This window comes from Anabas testudineus, chromosome 1, assembly GCF_900324465.2.
Source record: "Anabas testudineus chromosome 1, fAnaTes1.2, whole genome shotgun sequence".
NCBI lineage: Eukaryota > Metazoa > Chordata > Actinopteri > Anabantiformes > Anabantidae > Anabas > Anabas testudineus.
The window spans coordinates 14,630,269-14,652,870 of record NC_046610.1 but is presented as its reverse complement, the minus strand read 5'-3'; the positions used below and the strand labels follow the sequence as shown (position 1 = coordinate 14,652,870).

The following is a 22,602-nucleotide window of genomic DNA, read 5'->3' as shown; positions in this document are numbered from 1 at the left end:
ATTATATGGCTGAATTTTCATGAATAAAACTTGGAAAAAAACCTGAAATATATTCCAGCATCTTAGGTCTGAACATAAAGCAGTGTGCTTCTGATAGGAACATTTCTGAAACAAACTTCTCAGGACCACCAATGAGATTAATATAGCAGTAGTTTAATTTATCTTGAGCAAGGGACCATGAGGGAAACACATGTAAAAGGATAACAAAAAACAAAAAACAGCTTCTCCAAAACTACAATGCTTGAGTGCAATTCATTCTCCAGTACTGGTAACTTCAGTGTCCAGATGGTTCCACCTGAGTGTCTTGTTCATCTTGCTGCAAAGGGATCAAGATAAAGTACAGATTTTTGTTATTTTTGATAAGGAAAGTGAAAACATGTCTACCAAAAAATAAACTACCTGTGGAGCACCAAGTGCCTGTGGTGCTGGGTTAGTTTCCTGCACCGGATGGCATTTCTCTTCATCATCTTCTTCTTGTCCATGTGGCAGCAGAGGAGGACCCTGGAGGATGAGAAAAAGATTTTTTAACTATGTCACACGCACCAACATAACATCATGTGTGTCACCGTCATTGTCACCACCTGAGACCAGGTGTGACTGTGAAACCACCAGGGTGGTCATGACAGAGCTGCGATTGTGAGTGGGTGAGATATTATGCCTTAGGCCACTGTCACCTCTGTTTAATGAGGGTCACTTAATCTTATGCTACTTGGATGGGCAGTGAAACATTTTGACCAAACAAGAAGAAAGTCCAGTTGCCATGAGTCAACTTCATGATAACTTTACCTGGATGCCTGAGAATCTTCATCAATTTGACATCAGATGGTGGAGGAGACACTTACCTGAGCAACATGTAGAGCCTCTGATGAATGACTTGTTTCCTGGACGGGAAGGTCAATAAAAGGTACTGCAGCATGTTGGGGGCAAGGTGTAGAACGAGGTGTAGCAGCCTTGTTTCCACAGGGTGCAGGGGGTGGTGGCGGTGTTGGAGGAACTGTCGCCTAAATGTAGGAAGATTCTCATTAGAAAAAAAGCCTGAATCCCGCCTTGTTGTATTCTATTAGGCAGTGTCTCTCTCATTTATAACTAATAGTGAATTATAACTCAAAGATCATATCTTTTAATAGTATGGGAAATATGGAAAGTTAAAGATAACATGACAATCCCAGTTTTGTTTTGTTAACATGTAAATAAAGTCTTCTCCTGTGTGTTTATGTGACTGTGGCAGCAGGAACAGCTGCACAGTCTCACCATGTGACAGGGATCTCCCCTTTTTCCTCAGAGCTCGCTATGGTTTCTGACTCGCTTTAGATGAAAATCGAGGTTGAAAAAGCATAAAAATCTTCAGTCTAGCTGCTGATCTAACAGGAAGAACCACAGCTTCCAGTGAGTTGACAGTCACGTTGTAAACACAAGACAGACAAACAACACTGTTCCTGTGAGATGATTTGAGCGTGATCAGGTTTCAGTGGTTTCACTTGGTGTGTGCAGTTTACATAAATAATACTTATTGTCTCTGTTTAATAAGCAGACGTGTGTAGCTGTTTTAATTTGACCTACCTACTAAATTAAACAAGCGCTAGTAGATAGTTTATGGGGTCATTTGATCTCTGCTAATGGATAATGTTATGACTCACTAGCGTAAATATAGATGGCTCCATATGACGCATTAAATAACAAATCTCTACCTTGTACCCTTACAATTAGGAATTAGGATGGATGGACTCCACAGCTATCTCTACAATACATATATTAAACACAGATTAAACACTCTTGTTTACCTTCACTTACCATTTGCAGTTCACACCACGCCCGGATCCACGCGGAGAATCAGCTGGACTGAAAGCGAACTGATCAATTAAAAATAGAGAAGTTTGTCTTTTTTTCCCCCACCCACAACATTCACAAACCCAATAAAAAAAGGGATAACATCACTTGGTTGCTTCAGGAACATGTAACGAGTTCCTCCTCAGCTCCATCTGCACTTGTTTAGAGATGAGCTGCGTCAGACGAGAGGTGGAGACAAGGAGCCGCAATGAGCTGCAGAGTAAAAACGAATAAACACTATTGACGAAGCAGACATAGTGTTTTTGTCAGTGCATAACAATGGATCTGTTAACTGGATCTTCAACACATGTAAATATAATGTTAGTGTGATTATAATATGTAGGCCCTTTTTTAACGTGATACCAAATCAATCATAATTACCCGTTTAAAATGACTAAATCTACTGGCTGAAACTAGAAAAGAACTATCATCTCAGAGTGTCGACTCTCCGTCAGAAAACATAAATCACTTTAGTCCTCTGATTAAAATCTGTGTAACTTTTAAAAAGTTTAAACTATTTTAAGCTTTTATTTTGAAAGTCTGCCGATGTGCACATTTTCTATTGACGATATTTCCGGTCCATGTTTTTTGTAAACACAAGACACAGTCAGACACACGAAAATCTCCTTTTTCTTACAGAAAAAATACATGTCATCGAGTATTTTTCCAGCTACACTGTAGCTTAACTTTTAGGTGTTTATTACGTCAAGTGTGCGGCGGTTTTTTTCTCCGGTTTCTCCGTTAGTCTCTTCTGGGAATGACAACAGACTGTCAGCTAACAGCTAGCTAAGCTGTTAGCCTGAGCCGTCGTTAGCTAGTTAGCCTATCTTCACCTGACGCTTTGCTAAGTGTCTGTCGCCCTCAGAGAGAAGTGGACCCTCTCATGGTGGTCCTAGTTCAATGGGGAACTGCCTGTTTTCACAAGGTGCGGATGACTTGTCATTGCTGAACGAGTCTGAGGGGGGCAGTCTACCCGGGGAGCCTCCGCCGCCCTACCAGGTGAGCAGCCCGGGGCTCAAGTTAAACAACCTCCCAGGACTTAAGAGCTCGACACCCTACTGACTTTTAGCAGGCTAGCAAAATGAAACATGAGGTGTTGGGGACTAATACAGCTGAGAACTGTCGAGCTGGGCTGTTTAATTTTAAATCGGAAACTGATAACATTGGGTGGATGAAGGAATAGTCACACGGTGCTGTATATTCTGACTATTGGATCTTAATGTTAATTATTTTGCTGAAATGATATGTATAACAAAAACACAGGGGTCATTCTCCTACTGTGACAAACGCAGAGGATCTGATGTCCACTTCCTCACCAAACTGAATTAATCACTTTATAATAAATAATAATAATAAATATAATTTATCATATTTTAACATAAAGTACTGTGCAAAGTTTTAAGCACTACAAGTAAAGTGAAGGTGGCGTCAAAGATGCTGCCATGAACTTTATCAGTTCAATTTATGCAAAGCACAATTAACAGAATTTAACCGAACTAAATCAATATTTCATATGAACAGCCATTGCCTTTAACACAGCATCAATTCATTTGTATAGAGTTTTCCAAGGTACTTGGTACTGTAGGTAACGTTTGGAGTTATTCTGTCCCAGTGTTTTCAGTCTCTGTGTAATCCTAGACTCACTCTGTAATGTTGAGATCAGGGCTGTGGGAGCCAAACCATCTGTTGCTGGGCTCCTTTTTCACTGAGGGGCAGGTCTTTATAATTCTGGCTGAACATTGTCTCATGCAGCAGAATTAATTTGCAACAGCTTCCTGAAGATGTGACGTGATAGATTAAAGTCTAAACATGTGAAGCACCTAAAGGTTTTGTACAGTACCGTATATGGGAAATGTTGAAATGATCATTTCATATATGAAGCCGCTTGTCGGTTTCTTTCTGTTTCAGGAACACAACCAACCAGTGCCAGTGTACCATCCCACCCCAGGTGAGAGTCGTCTGGCCAGCCAGCTCACGGAGGAGGAGCAGATTCGCATTGCCCAACGCATTGGACTCATTCAGCACCTACCCAGAGGCATCTTTGACCCGGGCTCGGACCCCTCTGACAAGAAAGTTAAAGAGTGAGTCTTAAGTTGAGAGAGTCAAAACTCTTCAGACCATTTGTTTTTGGTGATCTGTTTTGTTTTTTTAGAATCTATACAATTTTAAAAAGCCAAAGTCAAAGTCTTAGAATAGATACATGTTCTTTATTATTATATTCTATTAAATAGTTTTTTTCATAGTTGTGAATTAAAAAAAAAAGAAACTGAGTTTCTCTCTCCTCCAGGTGTGTGATATGCATGATGGATTTTGATTATGGCGATCCCATTCGGTTTTTGCCCTGCCTTCACATCTACCATGTGGATTGCATTGACCCTTGGCTGATGCGCTCTTTCACCTGCCCTTCCTGCATGGAGCCGGTAGATGCAGCCCTGTTGTCTACTTACGAAACCAACTGAGTAGCCCCCGGGGGCTGCTCCTGCCTAAAGTAACTGCACCTTTTTAACCAAAATTGTCCTAGCTGTTGAAACAGGTAGCCAAGGTGATATGACATTATGCAGATGTTTGGAGGGTGTTTTAGGACGCAGAGAGATGTTGAAAACTGTGCCCTAAAGTACATTGCTTAATTCTGATATGCACCTATTTGGGCTTTGGAAAGTCTTTGCCTTGAACGGTAGGACAACGTGCCAAATCAAGCTAGATGCAGAACATGAAAAGCTGGACAAGTAGCAAAATTATCCATCAAAGTAATGTCGTTTTTGTATCGGTGACAGTTTATTTTAATTTGTGATTTCTATCATAACAAATTCGTGTCACTGTCATTTTTTTCTCCTTTCAATGTGCAATATGTTATATCAGTGCATAAATTAGACAAATTTGTCTCGATCAAATGGCTGTCATTGATTTTAAGAACTGCCAGAACAAGATGAAGTAAAGCTACTGTGTTAAATGAACCTATTGCCTTGAAAGTCACATGAACAGCGTTATGCAATGAGAACCTATGATCATTCATGAGATAAAATGTTGTCATTTCCGGGTTTGAAGAATGATCCTGTTTTATTTGACTAGAGGTTGTTGTCTGTACTGTAGTTTTCCTTTTGAAGCTGCTTTTTGAAGTATGTTTATGGTGTTTTTGCCTTTCCAAATGATGGATCCTCGCCTTTGCTTTGGTTTGTGCTCTTTATTTAGTTTTTAAAAATCTGCCCCTATTGTGTCCTTTTCATTGTTTACTGTCAGTGACATTTACAAAGATATGATATGCTGTGCAATCCCCCTTAATGCACCTTGGGATACCATCCTCACCTGGTAGATTTCATACTGTAGATTGTGTGTTCTGATACATGTGTATGTGTGATTGTGTTTTTTCGAGGTGACGGTGAGTAGAGATTTGCATGTTGAGGTAAAATTGTAAATTAACCTTGTCAGTCGTAAATGTCGTTGTAGTTACCTCTCTTTCTGTAGGTTGAAGATTTTATTTTGTGTCAACAGCCTTCTTACAACAAGTGATGCATTTCCAGAGCTCCTGGGTCTAGTAAAACAAAAAGATTTGTATCTTTCGGTATTAGACGTGCACTCTCTGATACTGACTCAGTAATGTATAGCACAATCAAGTAAACTGTTGAAAGAGAAGCTGCAGCACTGGCAAGGATTGCAATGTGAATGTAGAGCATAATTTTAGCTTTTAAAGATCTGGACTGTGACGAGGTGACATGTCTGATTCACTCAGACTGCTGTGCCTTTTAAGGTTAAGGTAAACCAATTCCAGTGAAGTACAATCATTTATGTCATAACCATTTTTTTTCCTGTTAGTTCTTTAGGGAGACAGATACCAGCACTGTACTGATTAGTGTCATCATCAAACAGGCCTAGGGCGAGGCCAGAAGTTTGCTCTGGCTGCTGTTAACAATAATTTTGTGTTTTAATGTAGAATGTGTGCCTGCGGTGCACAGGTTTTAGGTAAAACAATAAAAGTGGATAACAAATTTTACTCGAGTATTGTATGTCATCTCTGAAATGGGTTTTAAAGCCAAAGACTTCGTAGCTGCAAAAATTGTGGTTTCTATTTATCTGTTTATTTTTACCTTACGCAAACACATTAATTATAACAGGATGTGACACTGTTTTGACCAAATCTGGAGAATGAAATGGTTGGACTTAGCTTTCCTATTTGTTGCAACTCACCATACAGTTTGAAACACACAAAATGAACAGAGGGTGTTTAAAGTAGTTGTGAATATAGTGTAGTAGACAAAAAATGTCTAATATTTAGATTTTGTGAGCAACTGTGCAGTCTTCAGAGTAAGCCCCAGAGAAAATAGCACGCTTAAACAGAGTCATCTAAAGCACAACAAAGTTTTTTCTTCAACAAAAGATTTTATTAAATAGTTTGTACATATTTACAGTATTACATATTGTGTACATATTGCACATTTTCCTAGTTGCTGCAAATGAGTGTTAAGAGAAAATCATAAAATACGTGTAAATGTGGTTCTTAGTAAAATTACAAAAATATAACAAATATTCAGTTATTTATAGGCAGTGAAAATCTTACAAAATTTTCATTAGGTAAGGTACAAAAGCAACATACAGTATTTGCTGTTGTGTGTGGTTTCTAAAAAACGTAGATTCCCATACTGACGGTAGCCAGAGCCACAAAGAGTCCCAGGACCATCCTGAGCAGTGGGGAAGTGTTGATAATGGTCCCGGGGAGCTGGAGGCTCTTCTCTGGTTTGGAGTGTGTTGAGCTACTCTGCAGCTGGTTTTCACTGACACTCAGCATCTTCTGCAAATCTTCAAAGACCTGAGAGACAAAAGTCACAAAGTCCATGAACATAAATGGTAATAAAAGGTCATTTATAAAGCTGTTTCAGGTTTACTCTGCTCTACCATCGCTGCTCCGTACCTGAATGTTAAACTCAAAGGATCTGACGGCCTCCTCCAGCACGCCATTCCTCTGCTCCTCTGTCAGCTCCACACTGTTCATCCGACTGCGGTACAGCTGTTTGAACAGGTTGGGACTGGAGACACCAGGGAAGGCAAAGAAGGAAAGGCCATCGTTGCTTTTCAGCCCCATGGACTTCTGGGCGATTCGACCCAGGATCTGACCTCCAGACAGATCACCTAGGTACCGGGTGTAGGCATGGGCAACCAGAAATTCAGGGTTTTCTTTACCAATCTGAAAGAAATCAGGGATAAGCAGTGTTATTTCACTGTCACATACTGTAATAGGCAAGTAAAGATGCAGGTTATTATGAATGAAATAACTGTGTAACATACCTGTCTGAGTCTGTGGCAGTATCTCTTCGTAGCTGCAGGGACAACTATCTTCTCTCTCCAGTCTTGACCATAGAAGTATTCCAGGTCTTTCTCAATGGACTCCAACCTGGCCAGTTCGGCGGGGAAGTAAATAGGTGCAACGCCAGGGTGGTTGGAGTTCCTGTCCAGCGCTTCCTCCAAAGCCTGGTAGATGTCATGCAGCGAGCACAGGAGGAGCTGAAGAGGAGGAGGAGACATGGTGTCAGACCCAAACCCAGTGAGCCCCACTACCCACAAGCACAAATGTCTTTAAGGGTAAGACTAGCTAAGTAAGTACTACATTGTCTTACTTTATACTGTGCAAGGGTGACTTGACCCTTCTGGAAGCTCAGCATCAGTTGTGTGTTTTCCGCTCGGACGTGACTCTCCTTCGTCACCTTTTTGATTTGTTCGGACAGATCCCTGCAAGAAGAATAAGAATCACAATCAATACAGCAACCTCAACATGCAGCCTTTTATAAAACAGATGATAGAAAGCTAAGAGTAGTAGGTTTGATTTACTTCACCCACATAATTATTAGCTACAAAGTTTGCACGTACTGTACTGTAGTAGAGACATGCATTTAGATGCTGCAGCAAATATGACCAAATACATCTAACGTAGTATTATAGCACCGTGTCACAGATGGATTACTTCTTCTGCTGATGTGTGAATGAATTAGGAACGAGGATTTAGAGATAAAGTAAATCACAGCAACTCATTCTCACCTGTCAGTCATCTGTTCTGCTGCTGTCTGAGTTTTCTTCTCTGTCTCCATTGTTGACCTAAAAACCAAATGTGAAAAAAATGGTTTTAATCTTCAAGCATGATCATCTGGGAGAGTTGAGGATTTGAGAAGTATAAGACCAGAAAACACGACGGTAAAACAACGTACTCACTAGTAGAGGATGAAGTCCTTCAGGTTTCGTAGTTTCACTGATTCACTGCCTCTTCTCTGGATGTTCGGTGTTGTGTGTCTACAGAGCAGCCGTCGTCCTCTTTTATACAGTCCTCGTGTGTCTCCTCCCTCCAGCAGCAGACTGAAAACAGGAACCGGAGGTCACAAACCTCAGCTAAACATGATATGGCAACTTCAGCAAAGCAGTAGGAGGGACTGAGAGTTAACGTGATGCAGCAGCTTTGGAAACAGCCTGGAAAAGGTCTGAGGGAGGAGCTGTGGGACTTAGCATGAGTAAGGAAGTTTGAGCAAAGCCCTGGAAAACCAGGGGGAGGAGGTGCTGAGAGCTAAACATGACAGAGCAGCTTTGGAACTCCAGGGAAAAGGAGGAGCCAGTCGAAACATGACCGTGCGAGTTTCCAAAGCCAGAGAGAGAGAGAGGAAGCTTAAACAGTGACTAACCTTAAGGAACAATCACATGGCTGTGTGCAGATAATACAGCAGCAGTTTCGAGTTCATACCAAACATGGACCAGTTTAAGCACATTTCTAGATGACTGATACTGATTTGAGTGAACAGCACAGAGAGCATACAGTGGAGAGCGTCAGTATGTTAAAGAAAAATATAAAAAGTATGGGTGTTAGTGTTGATTGTGGATGTTAAGGCCTTGGTAAATCATCCCAGAGGTTCTGATGAGCAGGATTAATGTCAGAGTATGTGCAGGATAGTTAGGTTCCTTTAAGCCAGATTGGAAAAAGATTTGTTTAACAGTAAAAAGGGAATAACCCCCAACTAAAGAAATAAACTAGGAGTAAAATATGTAATGTCTCAACAATATCTGGTGTCTGATGTTGCAAAGATTGTTAAACCCTTTGAGGCAAATGTGTGATTTGTCTGAGCAACAAACAACCGGTTTCATACCAGAAGGAGAGTTTGGATACATGCAAGTAAAAATGTTAAACGGTGACGATTGAATTCACGAAATACAGATGAAAACTGAGATAAATTCATGACTAATCGCATCCAAATGCACTGCACTTCATCATCACAGCTGCTGATCTATAAAACCAGTCAGGTCACCGCTTAGCATGACTCAGCAGCAGGCAGACAACGGGGAGGGAGAGACGGCTCCGGAAAAGTACTAAACGTGATTCAGCAGCTTTTCTCTCCACTCTCCGCGACCGACATGAAGTTGAAAGCGTGAGTTTATCGGCGAACTTTGACCTCGATGGCCCGTTTGTTTCCTTTTTATAGCCACATGTTAGTTGTCTACTCGACTAAACATGACCCAGAAAAACCAAAGGCATCAACAACACCGACTGAAACGTAGGCGACAAACTTTGAACTTGAATCATGGCGACACAAACGCATCGTCCGATATCTTATCAGATTTAATTTGTTTGAGATCACTCAGTATTTGGCGTGGAGCTGAAAGTTGGGTCTAAAGTTTGCAGCTTTTGTCACATTTGCTTGACAAATAAATGACCAGCCATATAAAACTACACGTATTTAATCTGTATTTGTTGACATGTGGATTATTCATGAGCCGAATTAACTAGCAGCAGTTCCTCTGTCACCGGATTGCTTTGATAGGGGAGAAGTTTAACATTTATATTTAGATATTTGGAAGACTCTTTAAAAACACATCGATTCCCAGGCAGGTTCTGATTTGTCCTTTGTCCAGTCCTTCTGATTTCTAAGACGCTTTTTTTTTTTATGGTATGTTATGTGAGCTACAATCTCCCACAGCTGAGATAATATCTGCAGGTACTGTTTAGCAGACAAACACATACATCATGTTGATCATGCATGATAAAAATGTAGAAAAGGATTATTCCTTCCTCCTGGCAGTATGGATGGTGAAGGAGGCCAACTGTGTGGACGCAGCCGGAAAGAGATGAATAGGTCCTACAAATGCTTTCTGATGGATGTTGAGGAGCTGGAGGAGCCAGACGAGCAGAGCAGCAGAAGGCCTCACCAGGTGAAGTCTCCCAGCACCATGTGCTGTTCAGATGAACATCTTTAGCTCCAAACTGTTTCTTGATAGTTCACTGGCATAAATATTGTAGACATTTTGCATGTAAGGTAATATGCATAAACCTTGCTGTTTGGAGAAGCCCGTCTGATGTCGCTTGCCTATATAACTGTATATTTATTTTAGAGAACAATTCAAAATATTGACTCCTGCTCTTACAAGAATTAGTTATGCCACTGTAGGGCCGTGTTTTTCTTCTTAGTTTGACAGGTATCAAAACACATTTGTTTACATTTATCACATATAAAACAACATTGTGATTGTATTGTGGATTTCTTTGGTCGTCTTGCATCTGATGGGTTATGATTCAGCTTTTTCAGGAACCAATCAGCAAGATGAGACAACACTCTGGTAAGGGCTAAACCTTTATAATAAACGCGATTCCCTGCTTCAGCTGTCCACAGTAGATGGTGTTATACTGTCACCCATAATGCTCTAAGACCTTTGTTCCTGTTGTAATTTTACTAAGAGCAGCTATGGCTAGTCATGTGACCAGTGTCTAAGGGGGCAGAAAGATGACATGGAATCAGATATATGCTAAATCATCTATCGCTATATGTAACTTCATACATGTTATGGAAATATATCATATGTAGTATTGCACTTCTTAATAATTTGTATGAAACTAAATGAGACTGTCTGTTTAGATATACACTATATTGCCAAAAGTATTCACTCACCCATCCAAATAATCAGAATCGGGTGTTCCAATCACTTCTATGGCCACAGGTGTATGAAATGAAGCACCTGGGGGTGCAGACTGTTTTTACCAATGTTTGTGAAAGAATGGGTCGCTCTCAGGAGCTCAGTGAATTCCAGCGTGGATCTGTGATAGGATGCCACCTGTGCAACAAATCCAGTCGTGAAATTTCCTCGCTCCTAAATATTCCAGTCAACCAGAGAGCTTCATTGGATGGGTTTCCATGGCCGAGCAGCTGCATCAAAGCCATACATCACCAAGTGCAATGCAAAGTCGCAGTGGTTTAAAGCACACCGCCACTGGACTCTAGAGCAGTGAAGACGTCTCTGGAGTGACGAATGTCACGCTTCTCCATCTGGAAATCTCATGGACGATTCTGGATTTGGCCGGGGATTGTGGTGTGGGGTTGTTTTTTTAGGAACTGGGCTCGGCCCCTTAGTTCTAGTAAAGGAACTCTGAATGCTTCAGCAAACCAAGACATTTTGGACAATTCCATGCTCCCAATTTGTAGGAACAGTTTGGAGCTGTGGAGATGTCACTTAAGTTCATATGCGAGTCAGGACAGGTGAGCGAATACTTTTGGCAATATAGTGTGTGTGGTGAATAATTAAAAATGTTGCGTATTAAGGACAAAACTCTATGATCATTTTAATTGCAGGTAACAGTGAATCTGAGGCTGAACTTTGTGGTGCTGAGTCTTTGGGCATCTTTCCTTTCTATCCAGGCTGTGTGTCACAAGACAGCTGGGGAAAGAGAGGAGAGGATGAGGTGAGGGAACAGATGAGGTGAATGAAAACACTTAGTTTGACTAGCAAGGACCTCAATAAGACAAGAATAAGATCATTAAAGAGGACGGGCAAACTTTATGTGGAAACTGTTAAATTATACGTTTAATCATGTGAATCGTCAACAACTTTAAAACTCAGGATTGATCATGACTCACTTGTTGCTCAATCTCTCTCTGCCAGGATGTGCAAAACAACTTGTTGCATCTATGTTGGCCAGCAGAGGGCAGCACAGATCAGGTTTTTTTTTTTCTGTTATTTTCTGTTTTCATTTCTCATCCGTCTTCCGTCTTTTCCATCTTTCTGTTTCTCCCAGGAAAGTCAGAGCTCCATGTTGGAGTACTCTGTATATCTAGATGAACAGCACAACATGGCGGACTGTTCCCTTACCAGTTTTGTCCACTTTCCCGCCACTCCAGTGACCCACAGGCCTTGTCTGTTCACACCTGTTCCTAATTCAGTGACAACCATTGCTTCTACGATGAGCTCTGTAGTTGGTCCACTTGGATCCAGCCCCACGACTGACAACTTCAGTCCCACTGTTTCAGCCTGGGACACACTCAGATCCACATCCAGGCAGTCCTGGCTGCTCTGATGGGGATCCTGTCAGTGCTGCAGCTTATCTACACCTCCTGGGGGAATCCATGTCCCTGATTGGACACCACCTTCAAGAAACAAGTGTGAGTAGATTCAGTGTAAAGAAGGTTTGAGTTCAGTCACATAAAAGTCTGTGTGATGTTGCATGTTTTGTTCTTACCAGATGAGCTCCGCCTGGCTGAGCAAACTACCGGTAATATATTTAATGAAAAGACATAATAGAGAACCAGAATAGGCCCAAGGGTTTAAGGAGAAAGAATTGCAGTTAAAAATAGTTAAACAAGTCTTTTGTCATACTGTAGCATAAAACTGACAATAATAATCCCAAAGCATCACATGTATTAGTTAAAGCTGTGGTTTAGGTTTAGGTTCATGTACCACTCAAAGGTTTGGGATCACTTGCAAATTCCTTTGTTTTCCAAAGAAAACACATTTTCATGCAATTAACAAGCAATTTTATTAATTTCAAAAACAATTAAAATTAATTGGGTCAAGATTCATGAGGATAATTGATTATGAGCTAACCCATTGTGTTGCACAGCTAAGAATAGTTGTACTAATATAGTAAACGAGGGAGCATTCCTCAGCTTAGTCTAGTATCTGAACATCAGCAGTTGTTGGTTTACAGGTTCCAATAGATACTAATTGCCAGAAAGAACTTTCATTAGGGACATGGTCAGTCTATTGTTGTCATTAGATAAAAGGGTTACTCAGAAATTGCAGTCATGATATCATATCTTCAAAAGATAATCATATTGATTACAATTGACAGCTACAATGCCAAAGGTCTACTAAGAACGTAAAAGTAATTACAGCCTGTTAATTAGTCTCGTATTTGACTGTCCTGGTATTAAAACTGTTTTTATTCGGAAAAATTTCAGCAAAAACAAAAGGTGTTTTAACACTTTTATGTAAACGTATAATAATTATAAAAATAGCACAAATTTATACAAAGAAACAATGTGGGGCAAACTCAAACAACATGTTGATTATTAGTCTTAAAATTCAAAACATTTTTGTTTGACACAAACGTGTCTCTAGAGGGAAGTGTTTCATTAAACCTCCAAACCACATGCAGCATATTCACTGCATGAAGGGATGTTAAAGGCATCTCTTTGTGTCTCTGCAGAAAGTGGTGTGTGTGTCCAGTAGCTTGTCTCTACTGTTGGACTCTCTGCTTTGTGCCTTGGCTCCTGTACTCGGCCTCACTGCACAGATACCAGAGCTGAAGAGCTGCACACAACACAGCCTGGTGAGAAACACTGGCCCTGGGTGATGCACACAGATGCCACATATTTTACAAAAGTTCTTCAATATGCACAAGTGAAGTGATTGTTCTGCCAGGAATTTCTGCTCTTAGTTTTTGTCATTTCTTTTTTAGGCGTCCACTCTGGAAAACATTGCTTATCTGATGCCTGGTCTGTGAGTGATCGTCCCACTGACTTCACACAGTGTGATTTAATGCACTAAAAGACACTTTAGGTTGGTTTGCACTGGGAAAATAAGAATCAATCTGATTTTGTTCTATAAGAATATTTGTTTTCACGCCATACTTTAATTTTGTGTTAATTGCAAGTGTGTGTGTTTACTTTAATATGTAAATGTATTATTTTTTTGTATGGAGTATTTAATTAAAGATGTATGTCACTGCCGAATTTTGAAACTTTTTATTTTTTTTGCATAGTTGCATTTTGCCTCTGTGACCTGGAAACAAATGAAGTGGCAATTTGCTACTCTGGTAGCAAATTTTCTCAGGTTTATTTTGCAATGTAATGTTAATTTCCAAAGTAAAAAACAAAACAAATATGCATTTTAGTTAATGGATTAATGGATAGATAAACCCATTATAATTATATATAACATCATTTAGCAACTGATACATGATTCTCTGCCTATGATTTATTTTACACTCATTCACTTTTCATATAATTTTGAATAATTATCTAATTAGATAATTAACATGTTATACAATTACAGGTTCATTCCTCTATTCCTTGGGCATTTCGGCATATACCGTTAAATCTCTTCTAGATGGAAGTTCACCATGAGCTCTGAGTTTTGCATTAAATACTGCAACATGACCTGTTTATTTATGATCAGCCTGACCTGTCTCTACATATTAATGTATACAGGTCAGTTTCATGTGATTTTTGCTTATGCAATGCTTTTGTGAGACAATTTATTAATGAGGTCTACAGGTTATATTTGCTGTAATGATCAATAAATTTGACGGATGTGATTTATTCTGTTTTAGATAAATGATCCAAAAGTGATAACTTATAAAAGACTGGGGCCTCAATGATTTCATACACTATGAAGGATGAACCTGCAAATGTCTTTGTTTTTAAATTCACCTGATGACACAACATAAACTGAAGGAAGTTTCTCTTTGATTTATTGTCAGTAATCATTGTGCCAGGATAAGAACTGCAAACTATTTTCCCAATTGTTCACCTTAACGACTTTTAACCAGGAAGGACGGCTTGTTTGACAGACATCCACATGTTTTGACACTTTGTGGGTGTGGTAGATAAAAGCTAGAATGATTCACATGTGCCCTGGGATAGATCTCAATACACCCCATTTTGGAATGCTTAGCAGTCTGCAAACAAAGAAACCAGTTGTGTGTGAAAAATATATATATGTGTGTGTGTGTGTGTGTTTGTTCAAAACTGGGAGTGGCGAGACGGGTGACTCCCAAGGATGTCAGCTTCACCTGACCAGGTAGCTCTCAGAAACTGAGTGGAAGCTGACTGACGTGTACAGAAGTTGTAGAGAGTAAAGACGAACACAGACGTCAGAGGAAAACACATGAACACAGCTTGAAGGTCTCACGCAGTTGAGTAAGTATATTTATTTATTATTATTGTAGTGCTAATCGAAATATAAGTTGTTTTTATTTTATTTTTGGACGTAACATTTGATCGCACCTAAGCGTTTAATATGCACTGTAGTGTATTTATACCAGCTTTTGTGTAGATGTGAGCAAGCAGGTCTCAGTAGAACACACTTAAAAACACTAATAGTCTCATAGTGTTTGTTTAATGTGTTTCACCTTGGAGCTAAACGTGCCGCTTAAAATACTGCACCTGTTGGACAACTTAGGCTTTTCCATCCTTTCTTGTATGTGTAAATTTTTAGGTGCAAGTCCAGGTAGAATGTAGTTGGACAGGACCGACAAGGTGTGACGTACTGTATTATACACACTGATCAAAAAAGGGTGCACTGACAAATGGAAGAAGATATGAAGTGAAACGAAAGCTTCTAAGAAGAGCAAGAGACAGAAGTTCCTGTTAATTCATGCAGGCGATAGGAGACGCTGTGTGTGTGGTGTATAAATAGAAAGTGTTATATTTAACTGCTGGACACAGACGTTGTGGGCATAAAAGTCACCTCAACTTTCACATGTTTGGTTTTAGATATTACTCATTCTGTCCACATGTCAGATTGGAAGATTAAACTCTAACCTGTCCAGTTCTCCTGTTTCCAGTTTATTTACATTTAGATTTATGTCTGAGTCCTTATGAAAACACATTTCACATTCGGTGTTGGTTAGTTTGTGTTACTCTCTACCAAATAGCAACAGTAATTTTTGGCATTGAATTACATCCAAATAGCTCATTTAACGTCTTTTTCAGCCATGAGTGAACACCTCAGAGGAAGCTCCTACGGGTCCTTTCCCCCAGAGATCAGGCTTCTGCTTTTGGGAAATATTGGATGTGGAAAGACGTCATCAGCAGACACTATCTTAGGTCAACTTTCCCCAGTTTCCTCCTCTGCCTCAAGGAGCTGTCAGCTGCGACAGGGCTCTTTTGAGGACTCGAGTATAACCCTGGTAGAGGCACCAAGATGGTACTGGAGCGGCGGCAAGATGGAGGACCGTGTCAGGGAGGAGACGGCAAAAGCAATGACACTACTAGCACCAGGCCCACATGGTATTCTGTTGCTGGTCCCTGTTAACCAGTTCACAGAGGTTAGTCCTCGTTTGACCTTCCAGTTGTTTTATGTTGAAGGTGGTGGTAGGTTTTTTGGAAATTCACATTCTTGAATTGTGTTTCCAATCAGGTTTGTATCATTTTTTGAAAAATAAAAAATGTTAATTAGTAAAAGATGCGATGAGAAAGTAGCTAGTTTACAAAACTAATAATTACTCTCGTGTCTTTCAAAGAAGAGTTGGTGGTGAGTTTATCAGCTGTGATAAATTTGTCTTTTCCTCTCCCTTTTACTCTGGTGTTCCCAGATGGAAGCTCGTGTCCCTGCAGAGCTGGAGGAGCTGTTTGGGAAGGAGTCACTTGATCACACCTTGGTCCTGCTGACCTGTGGAGACTACTTGATGGGAAGGACAGTGGAGGTATTAGACATGTACACCTGACCTCTGTAATGAGTTGACATATGAATTTCAAGTCATCTTTACTGTAGTAATTTTAAATGCACCATGCAATGCCATGCATGGGTTGACGCTTTCAGGTATATTACAGGACAGCACCACCATCTATGACCATTAGAAATACTAAAATAGCTGATCTGCTTTCAGCAGATTTAAATGTGTGAGAATGGTCTTGTGAATTGGACTTTGGCAAATCTCACTAACTGTGTTAATCTGTCACATAAGAAATGATGTACTTGGATAATCAGTAGGTTCCCTTACTGTATATTAGTATTGTGTGCTATCTTAAGATTTTAATCATTGATTTTGTCATACAGGAGTGAAGGTCCAAAACTTTAATCAACTATTCAAACAATAATAAATTATAAAGAAATAAATATTTTGTATATTTGGGAAATTGCAAGTCTAAATAAAATTGTTCTCCACAGGGATACCTGCAGACAGAACACCCTGGCCTAAGGCAGGTAATTGAGCGCTGTGGGGGGAGGTACCATGTCATCAATAATCGTCAGCGAAAAGACCGGAGCCAGGTCCAGGAGCTGCTGGAGAAGGTAAGAGATGCACAATGTGACAAAAAAACATAGTCAGTTTTACCTTATACCGTATGGGTTCCTTATTTTAGCTGTCTGACAAGGTTCCTGTTCTGCAGTGATGCAATCACCCCCAGCCATAGACAGGACCAGTTTGGATATGAATGATTAGGTTGATTATATCCTACTTGTTGCTAACATGAGAATTTATTCTGCAGTGGAGACAAAAATAATACAATATAACTTACATTTTCATTATAAAGTCTCAGTTTATACACTAAAATAGTGTGTTTTATTATTTGTTTGTGTAACAGGTGGACAAGATGGTGCAGCAAAATGGGGTGTGCCACATGAAAACAGTCCAGGATATAGAGTTTGAGAAGCAAGTGACCAAAAGAAAACAAGAACTTATACAAAGTTACAGAGTTCCAAATGTAGAGAAAAGTGAGACGGTTGCATCAAGACACATGCAAAACACAGAAACCTTGAGAAGCAGCTATACCGGAGACGACTACAGCACCATCTTGCAGAGGAGGAGAAAAGAAGAGAGGGATGAGATTGAAGGAAGAGTCAGTGTTGGGGATGTGTCTAACAGGCTTTATTCAACTCCTGCGCCAAAACCAGAGTCAGACTCGACACTGCATGATGACAAGCAGCTGAACAGGACGCCCAGTTTCAGACTAAACGCAGGCAAGTGTTAACACAACTGGATCCCATGTTCCATCATGTTCAAAAAGTTGGAATGTGAGCAGGTGTCGTGTTTGACTCACATTCACTGTTTTATCTCTGTAGATGGAGCTATACTCTCTCAAATGTCTGAAGCCAAGTCAAAGAAAATGATCACTACTTGTAAGTCACAGGATCACTCTCATATCTCAATTAGCGATTGACTTTTATAGCAATAGTCATCTTAAATTTTTCAAATTAACCTCAAAATTTTACCCGATTTTCAGTTCATCAAAGAATCAACAGTTTTGAAGAGCGATCTCCTGAGGCATCTCCCGCATCTTCTCCTCGCTCACCCTTATTCTCCTCATCCTCTCCCTCTTCACCAACATTTGCTGCCTCTTCATCTTCCTTCCCCACATCTTCCTCAACAACCTCTGCCACCTCTTCATCTTCCTTCCCCTCACCCTCCTCAACAACCTCTGCCACCTCTTCATCTTCCTTCCCCTCACCCTCCTCAACAACCTCTGCCACCTCTTCATCTTCCTTCCCCTCACCCTCCTCAACAATCTCTGGCACCTTTCCATCTTCTTTCCCCTCACCCTCCTCAACAACCTCTGCCACCTCTTCATCTTCCTTCCCCTCACCCTCCTCAACAACCTCTGCCACCTCTTCATCTTCCTTCCCCTCACCCTCCTCAACAACCTCTGCCACCTCTTCATCTTCCTTCCCTCACCCTCCTCAACAACCTCTGCCACCTCTTCATCTTCCTTCCCCTCACCCTCCTCAACAACCTCTGCCACCTCTCCATCTTCCTTCCCCTCACCCTCCTCAACAACCTCTGCAACCTCTTCATCTTCCTTCCCCTCATCCTCCTCAACACTTTTTGACACCTCTCTATCTTCCTTCCGCTCGTCTTCCTCACCCTCCTCAACAACTTTTGACACCTCCCCCTCTTCATCCTCTCCGGAGCTGCGTCTGGTGCTGCTCGGGCGATCTGGAGCAGGGAAGAGCACAGCTGGCAACAACATACTGGGACAAGAGGAATTTGACTCACGCATGGTTACTCAGGAGTGTGAGAAAAAGAAAGCGCTGGTTGAAGGAACAAGGGTTAGTATTTGAAAAGTTTTACAGATGTTGTTTGTGCGCATTCATTTCATTTTTCCTTCACACACATTCCATCCTGTGTTCTTGCCAGAACCTCAAAGAATCTAATCTTTGACATCTTCTTCTTGTTTTGTGCATTAAAACAATACAGTCTGGCAAATTTCCCATGACTTGACTGTGCTTTGTCTTGTTGCATGTGTCTCCTCTCACCTGCAGGTGGCAGTGGTGGATACCCCAGACTGGTTCAATTCAGAGCACACTCCAGATGAGGTCCGAGCTCAGATCTCCTCCTGCGTTGCTCTGTCTAGTCCTGGCCCCCACGCCTTCCTTCTGTGTGTTCCCTTAGACCAGCCTGCAAAAGTCGAGCTGCAGGCTCTCTGGGCCATTGAGACGGTTTTCGGCCCAGATGCAGTGAAGAAGCACACTCTGGTCCTCTTTACATGTGCAGATAGACTGAGGGCGAGTGGGAAGGCAGGAAAAAACAGTGTGGAGGCTTACATTGCCAGTCAGAGGGGGGATTTGTTAAACCTCGTGGAGAGATGTGGTGATAGGTTTCATGTGATGGAGGCAGGAGAAGGTGGGAGCGAGAGGAGGAGTATGGTGGAGCTGCTAGAAAAGGTGGAGCAGATGTTGAAGGAGGCGGGTGGACAGTTTTATTCTTGTCCTGCTTTTCAGGAGGCTGAGAACCGAGTGAGACAGAAACAGGTCGAGATAGCAAAGGCGAGAAAAAAGTCAGAGCAAGAAGGACAAGAAGACATTGGACAGTTCAGCTCCAAGAGGCGCTCTCCCTACATGCAGTCTGTGGCTGAGGCAGAAGAGGAAGTGAGACAGGATGAGATTGAGAGAACGAGGGATGAGGCAGAGATGACTGTAAGCAACATGAATATTGAGAGCCTTCCTCCCATTACGGATTCAAACTTGTACCCTTCACTCCTTCGTTCCATTATGGATAAAATGCAGTCAAGTACAAAGAAGTTACCCAAGCTCCTGGAAGATAGCTCTGTGTGGGTCAGTGAGGGAGCAAAGCAGGTGAGGAGTAGTCAAGTGTGGGGAGCAGTAGGCAGTGGAGCACAAAATGTCCAGAAAATGGTGGTTGACAGTTCGCTCTGGGAGAAGGTGGGAGCTGGTGCTGGACATGTGTCCAAACTAGTAGGAGACAGAGTTCCCCAAGTAGTGGTGGATGGTTCAGCATGGGTGGGATCTGGAGCAAAAGCAGTGGCAGCTAGTCCCATGTGGGAAAAGGTAGGTTCAGGGGCAAAGGTAATGGCAGACAGCTCCATGCGTGTCGGAGCTGGGATTGGAGCCGGGGCAAAGAATGTGGCACAGAGTCCAGTGTGGGGGAAGGTGGGCACTGGGGCCAAAGCAGGGGCCAAAATGGTGGCCGAGAGTTCGGTGTGGGAGAAAATTGCAACCACTGCCAAGCAGGTTCCCAAGGTAGTCATCGGGGGCGCACTGCTGGGCCTGGTGCTTGGTGTATTTTTGGGGGGTGTGATTGGCGGAGCTGTCGGTGCTGCTGCTGGATCTGCGGTGACGGAGGTGGGCAGACGAAAATACAGCAACAAAAACACAATAGAAAAAACAGATGAAGCTGAAAAAACAGTGGAGGGAAGAGTAACCAACAGCATGAACTCGCTGTCAAAACAAGGAGAGAAGCTGTTGAAAACTGAATGAATGACTGAATGGAGCATGTACATGAAATGTGTAATAAATGTGACAAACATTTACTTTTGAATCAGTAAATTCAAACTCACTGAGTATGAATGAGCTTTGAAAGACACTTTGCTACTACTGTTTTGTTTTGTTTCATTCTCTATATATAGAATAGAAGATAAAATAATAAATTAGAAATATTATTGTCAAATTTACTTTTATCAAAATATGTCTTAAGATGGTTCCAAACTCGATTTATTTATATATGTTTCATTTGAACAGTTAAAAAGAGGAATGGCCGTGCCTACACCAAATAATATTTGAGCTGTAAACTAAAAGTTTAGATTTGTGTAAAAGGAACTTGGATTATTATGGATAAACGGATGAAAAGCCTTTGATGCTTTTGCTAAACAGTTACGTTTCCAAGATTTTCAAGATGTCAAATGCAAAAAAAGAAAAATGCAATTATTATTTTTGCCAAATCTTCAGTAAATAAGTAAACAATAAATAAGTAAATAATAAATTAATTTTGTTTTGATTTGTGAGTCTTATTTAGTACACTGTCACTCAGCCTCAGTTTCATTAAACATCAAATATGAACTAATTGCTTCTTGACAGAAGTCTTTACATTTTTAACACAGGGCAAAACGTGTGAATAACAAACGTTACAAATATGGACGTTTTATCAGGATTTTTTTTTTTCATTAATTTTGAAATGTATTTAATTTTACACTGTTTGATTTTTTGCATTTACCTTATAATTTTTTAAACTTCAGCATTTTGAAGCTGCAGTCAAGAGCCTCCCAGCATTTCCCACTCATCACACGAAACATGCAGATTTAGTCGCTACAGTATGCGATTGGTGAAATGGAACCACTTTCTGTGTGTGTGTGTGTGTGTGTGTGTGTGTGTGTGTGTGTGTGTGTGTGTGTGCGCGTGTGTGCGTGTGTGTGTGTGTGTGTGTGTGTGTGTGTGTGTGTGTGTGTGTGTGTGTGTGTGTGTGTGCGCGCGTGTGCGCGTGGGTTTAACTCTGGTGGCAAGGGGGGTGGAGGCGAGGACATTATCTCTAAGTCCCAGGCTGGCCAGCATCACCCTGTTTGGCCTCCTGTATCACAAGAAGGAGAGAAAGTTGACACCTCAGGAGTCTCAACTAAAGTTAAGGTTTCATGTACTGACCTATATTGTGAATCCTGGCAGTGTTTATATGAAATACTAATTTAATTTAAAAAAAGATAAAGCATTTATATATTTAGCTCGATATTTTTTACTCAGATTTAAAGGTGTTTGTTTGTGTGAGTGATGCTTGTAGGTTTAAAGGCTTGAGCCAAGCAGCAAACGTTAGATGGAACAGTTGCTTACAAAGATAACTCATGGATGCAAATGCGTTTTTTTGCTTTTTCAAAGAATTTATGCATGACACATATTTCTGTTCCAATACTCTAAATTTGATTACCCACTTGTGCTGGTCCAGTGTGGCAGTAGCACGGCTTTACTGGAAGCTCTGAAATAAACAGACTTGTCACTGCTATTAGCGACAGCTGTAAGTATAAATAGTGTAAACCACATGGCTTAGACTGCTGGCTAGTGTTAATTAGAACTAATGTCTGAGCAGCAGATGCTGTTTGTGCTGAGTTAACTGAACAAACAATTTCATCTTTAGCACACATTAATATATAATAATTAAAATATAACACACATTTACTGGTTATTGCAGGAAAATCACATGAAACCTGTTTTGTTAAACTCGCAGTCATTTCTCGGTCTCTGTTGGAGCAACAGAAGCAAGTTGCAAACACAATATTGGCATGTCATCGATGTTTAAGCTGTAAATAGTAAATCTTCTATTAGTTACATAACCAACAGTTGTCGAGCAACATCAGCATTAATTTGGACACAGAATTCAGCTGATGTTGTAATTCAAGTATAATATTCACGCTCCTCTTTTTGTATATATTATTCTTTTAAACTGTTACGAGATAATCGCTGTGTCTGTTCTTCAGGCAGTGTACAGTGGGTGTGGGTAAAAAGGCACAACCACACATAATGTTGAAATTTGGGAAAGTGCTCTCTTTAATCGGACACAGTGGTTCGATCTCACATTGTCATTTCATACTCTTGTTGTTT

General features: G+C 40.8%; 4 protein-coding genes across 6 annotated transcripts; 3 read left to right on the top strand and 1 right to left on the bottom strand.

The window, feature by feature from the left end:
* Positions 1-2,396: 2,396 nt before the first annotated feature.
* On the top strand, positions 2,397-5,815 carry rnf11a (ring finger protein 11a). The gene is made up of 3 exons (XM_026360418.1): positions 2,397-2,826; positions 3,736-3,908; positions 4,115-5,815. The coding sequence occupies exons 1-3, from the start codon at positions 2,728-2,730 to the stop codon at positions 4,284-4,286; spliced, it is 444 nt and encodes a 147-aa protein (XP_026216203.1). The 5' UTR covers positions 2,397-2,727; the 3' UTR covers positions 4,287-5,815.
* A 609-nt stretch (positions 5,816-6,424) lies between these two features.
* LOC113162340 (heme oxygenase-like) lies at positions 6,425-8,128 on the bottom strand. Of its 2 annotated transcripts, none has more exons than XM_026360417.1 (6): positions 8,023-8,128; positions 7,852-7,908; positions 7,434-7,545; positions 7,105-7,320; positions 6,731-7,003; positions 6,425-6,628 (listed from the first exon to the last, which is right to left on the bottom strand). In XM_026360417.1, the coding sequence occupies exons 2-6, from the start codon at positions 7,899-7,901 to the stop codon at positions 6,440-6,442; spliced, it is 840 nt and encodes a 279-aa protein (XP_026216202.1). In that variant the 5' UTR covers positions 7,902-7,908; positions 8,023-8,128; the 3' UTR covers positions 6,425-6,439. The 2 variants fall into 2 exon arrangements, with proteins under 2 accessions (XP_026216202.1, XP_026216201.1); XM_026360416.1 differs by having other exon boundaries at positions 8,019-8,125.
* Positions 8,129-9,080: 952 nt separating this feature from the next.
* LOC113161990 lies at positions 9,081-13,788 on the top strand. 2 transcript variants are annotated; one of them, XM_026359896.1, is made up of 7 exons: positions 9,081-9,221; positions 9,873-10,002; positions 10,368-10,407; positions 11,415-11,524; positions 11,858-12,221; positions 13,268-13,390; positions 13,520-13,788. In XM_026359896.1, the coding sequence occupies exons 1-5, from the start codon at positions 9,208-9,210 to the stop codon at positions 12,134-12,136; spliced, it is 573 nt and encodes a 190-aa protein (XP_026215681.1). In that variant the 5' UTR covers positions 9,081-9,207; the 3' UTR covers positions 12,137-12,221; positions 13,268-13,390; positions 13,520-13,788. The 2 variants fall into 2 exon arrangements, with proteins under 2 accessions (XP_026215681.1, XP_026215680.1); XM_026359895.1 differs by having other exon boundaries at positions 9,111-9,347.
* A 1,035-nt stretch (positions 13,789-14,823) lies between these two features.
* Positions 14,824-19,314, top strand: LOC113161989 (histone acetyltransferase KAT6A-like). Its single transcript, XM_026359894.1, has 8 exons — positions 14,824-14,981; positions 15,777-16,111; positions 16,379-16,489; positions 16,954-17,076; positions 17,370-17,745; positions 17,848-17,904; positions 18,009-18,831; positions 19,045-19,314. Exons 2-8 carry the CDS (start codon positions 15,779-15,781, stop codon positions 19,172-19,174), a joined length of 1,953 nt encoding a protein of 650 aa, XP_026215679.1. The 5' UTR covers positions 14,824-14,981; positions 15,777-15,778; the 3' UTR covers positions 19,175-19,314.
* Positions 19,315-22,602: the final 3,288 nt, after the last annotated feature.

What these genes read in the sequence shown, in the direction of transcription:
- rnf11a (XM_026360418.1), top strand. Translation starts at nt 2,728, where the DNA reads ATGGGGAACTGCCTGTTTTCACAAGGTGCGGATGACTTGTCATTGCTG. An exon ending in AGCCTCCGCCGCCCTACCAG is followed by an intron (nt 2,827 to 3,735) that starts GTGAGCAGCCCG and finishes TTTCTGTTTCAG; the next exon opens with GAACACAACCAACCAGTGCC. An exon ending in TCTGACAAGAAAGTTAAAGA is followed by an intron (nt 3,909 to 4,114) that starts GTGAGTCTTAAG and finishes TCTCTCCTCCAG; the next exon opens with GTGTGTGATATGCATGATGG.
- LOC113162340 (XM_026360417.1), bottom strand. Translation starts at nt 7,901, where the DNA reads ATGGAGACAGAGAAGAAAACTCAGACAGCAGCAGAACAGATGACTGAC. An exon ending in GCAGAACAGATGACTGACAG is followed by an intron (nt 7,546 to 7,851) that starts GTGAGAATGAGT and finishes TTCTTCTTGCAG; the next exon opens with GGATCTGTCCGAACAAATCA. An exon ending in TCACCCTTGCACAGTATAAA is followed by an intron (nt 7,321 to 7,433) that starts GTAAGACAATGT and finishes CCTCCTCTTCAG; the next exon opens with CTCCTCCTGTGCTCGCTGCA.
- LOC113161990 (XM_026359895.1), top strand. Translation starts at nt 9,250, where the DNA reads ATGGCCCGTTTGTTTCCTTTTTATAGCCACATGTTAGTTGTCTACTCG. An exon ending in TCAACAACACCGACTGAAAC is followed by an intron (nt 9,348 to 9,872) that starts GTAGGCGACAAA and finishes TCCTCCTGGCAG; the next exon opens with TATGGATGGTGAAGGAGGCC. An exon ending in CAAGATGAGACAACACTCTG is followed by an intron (nt 10,408 to 11,414) that starts GTAAGGGCTAAA and finishes TTTTAATTGCAG; the next exon opens with GTAACAGTGAATCTGAGGCT.
- LOC113161989 (XM_026359894.1), top strand. Translation starts at nt 15,779, where the DNA reads ATGAGTGAACACCTCAGAGGAAGCTCCTACGGGTCCTTTCCCCCAGAG. An exon ending in TCCAGGAGCTGCTGGAGAAG is followed by an intron (nt 17,077 to 17,369) that starts GTAAGAGATGCA and finishes TTTGTGTAACAG; the next exon opens with GTGGACAAGATGGTGCAGCA. An exon ending in AAAGAAAATGATCACTACTT is followed by an intron (nt 17,905 to 18,008) that starts GTAAGTCACAGG and finishes CCCGATTTTCAG; the next exon opens with TTCATCAAAGAATCAACAGT.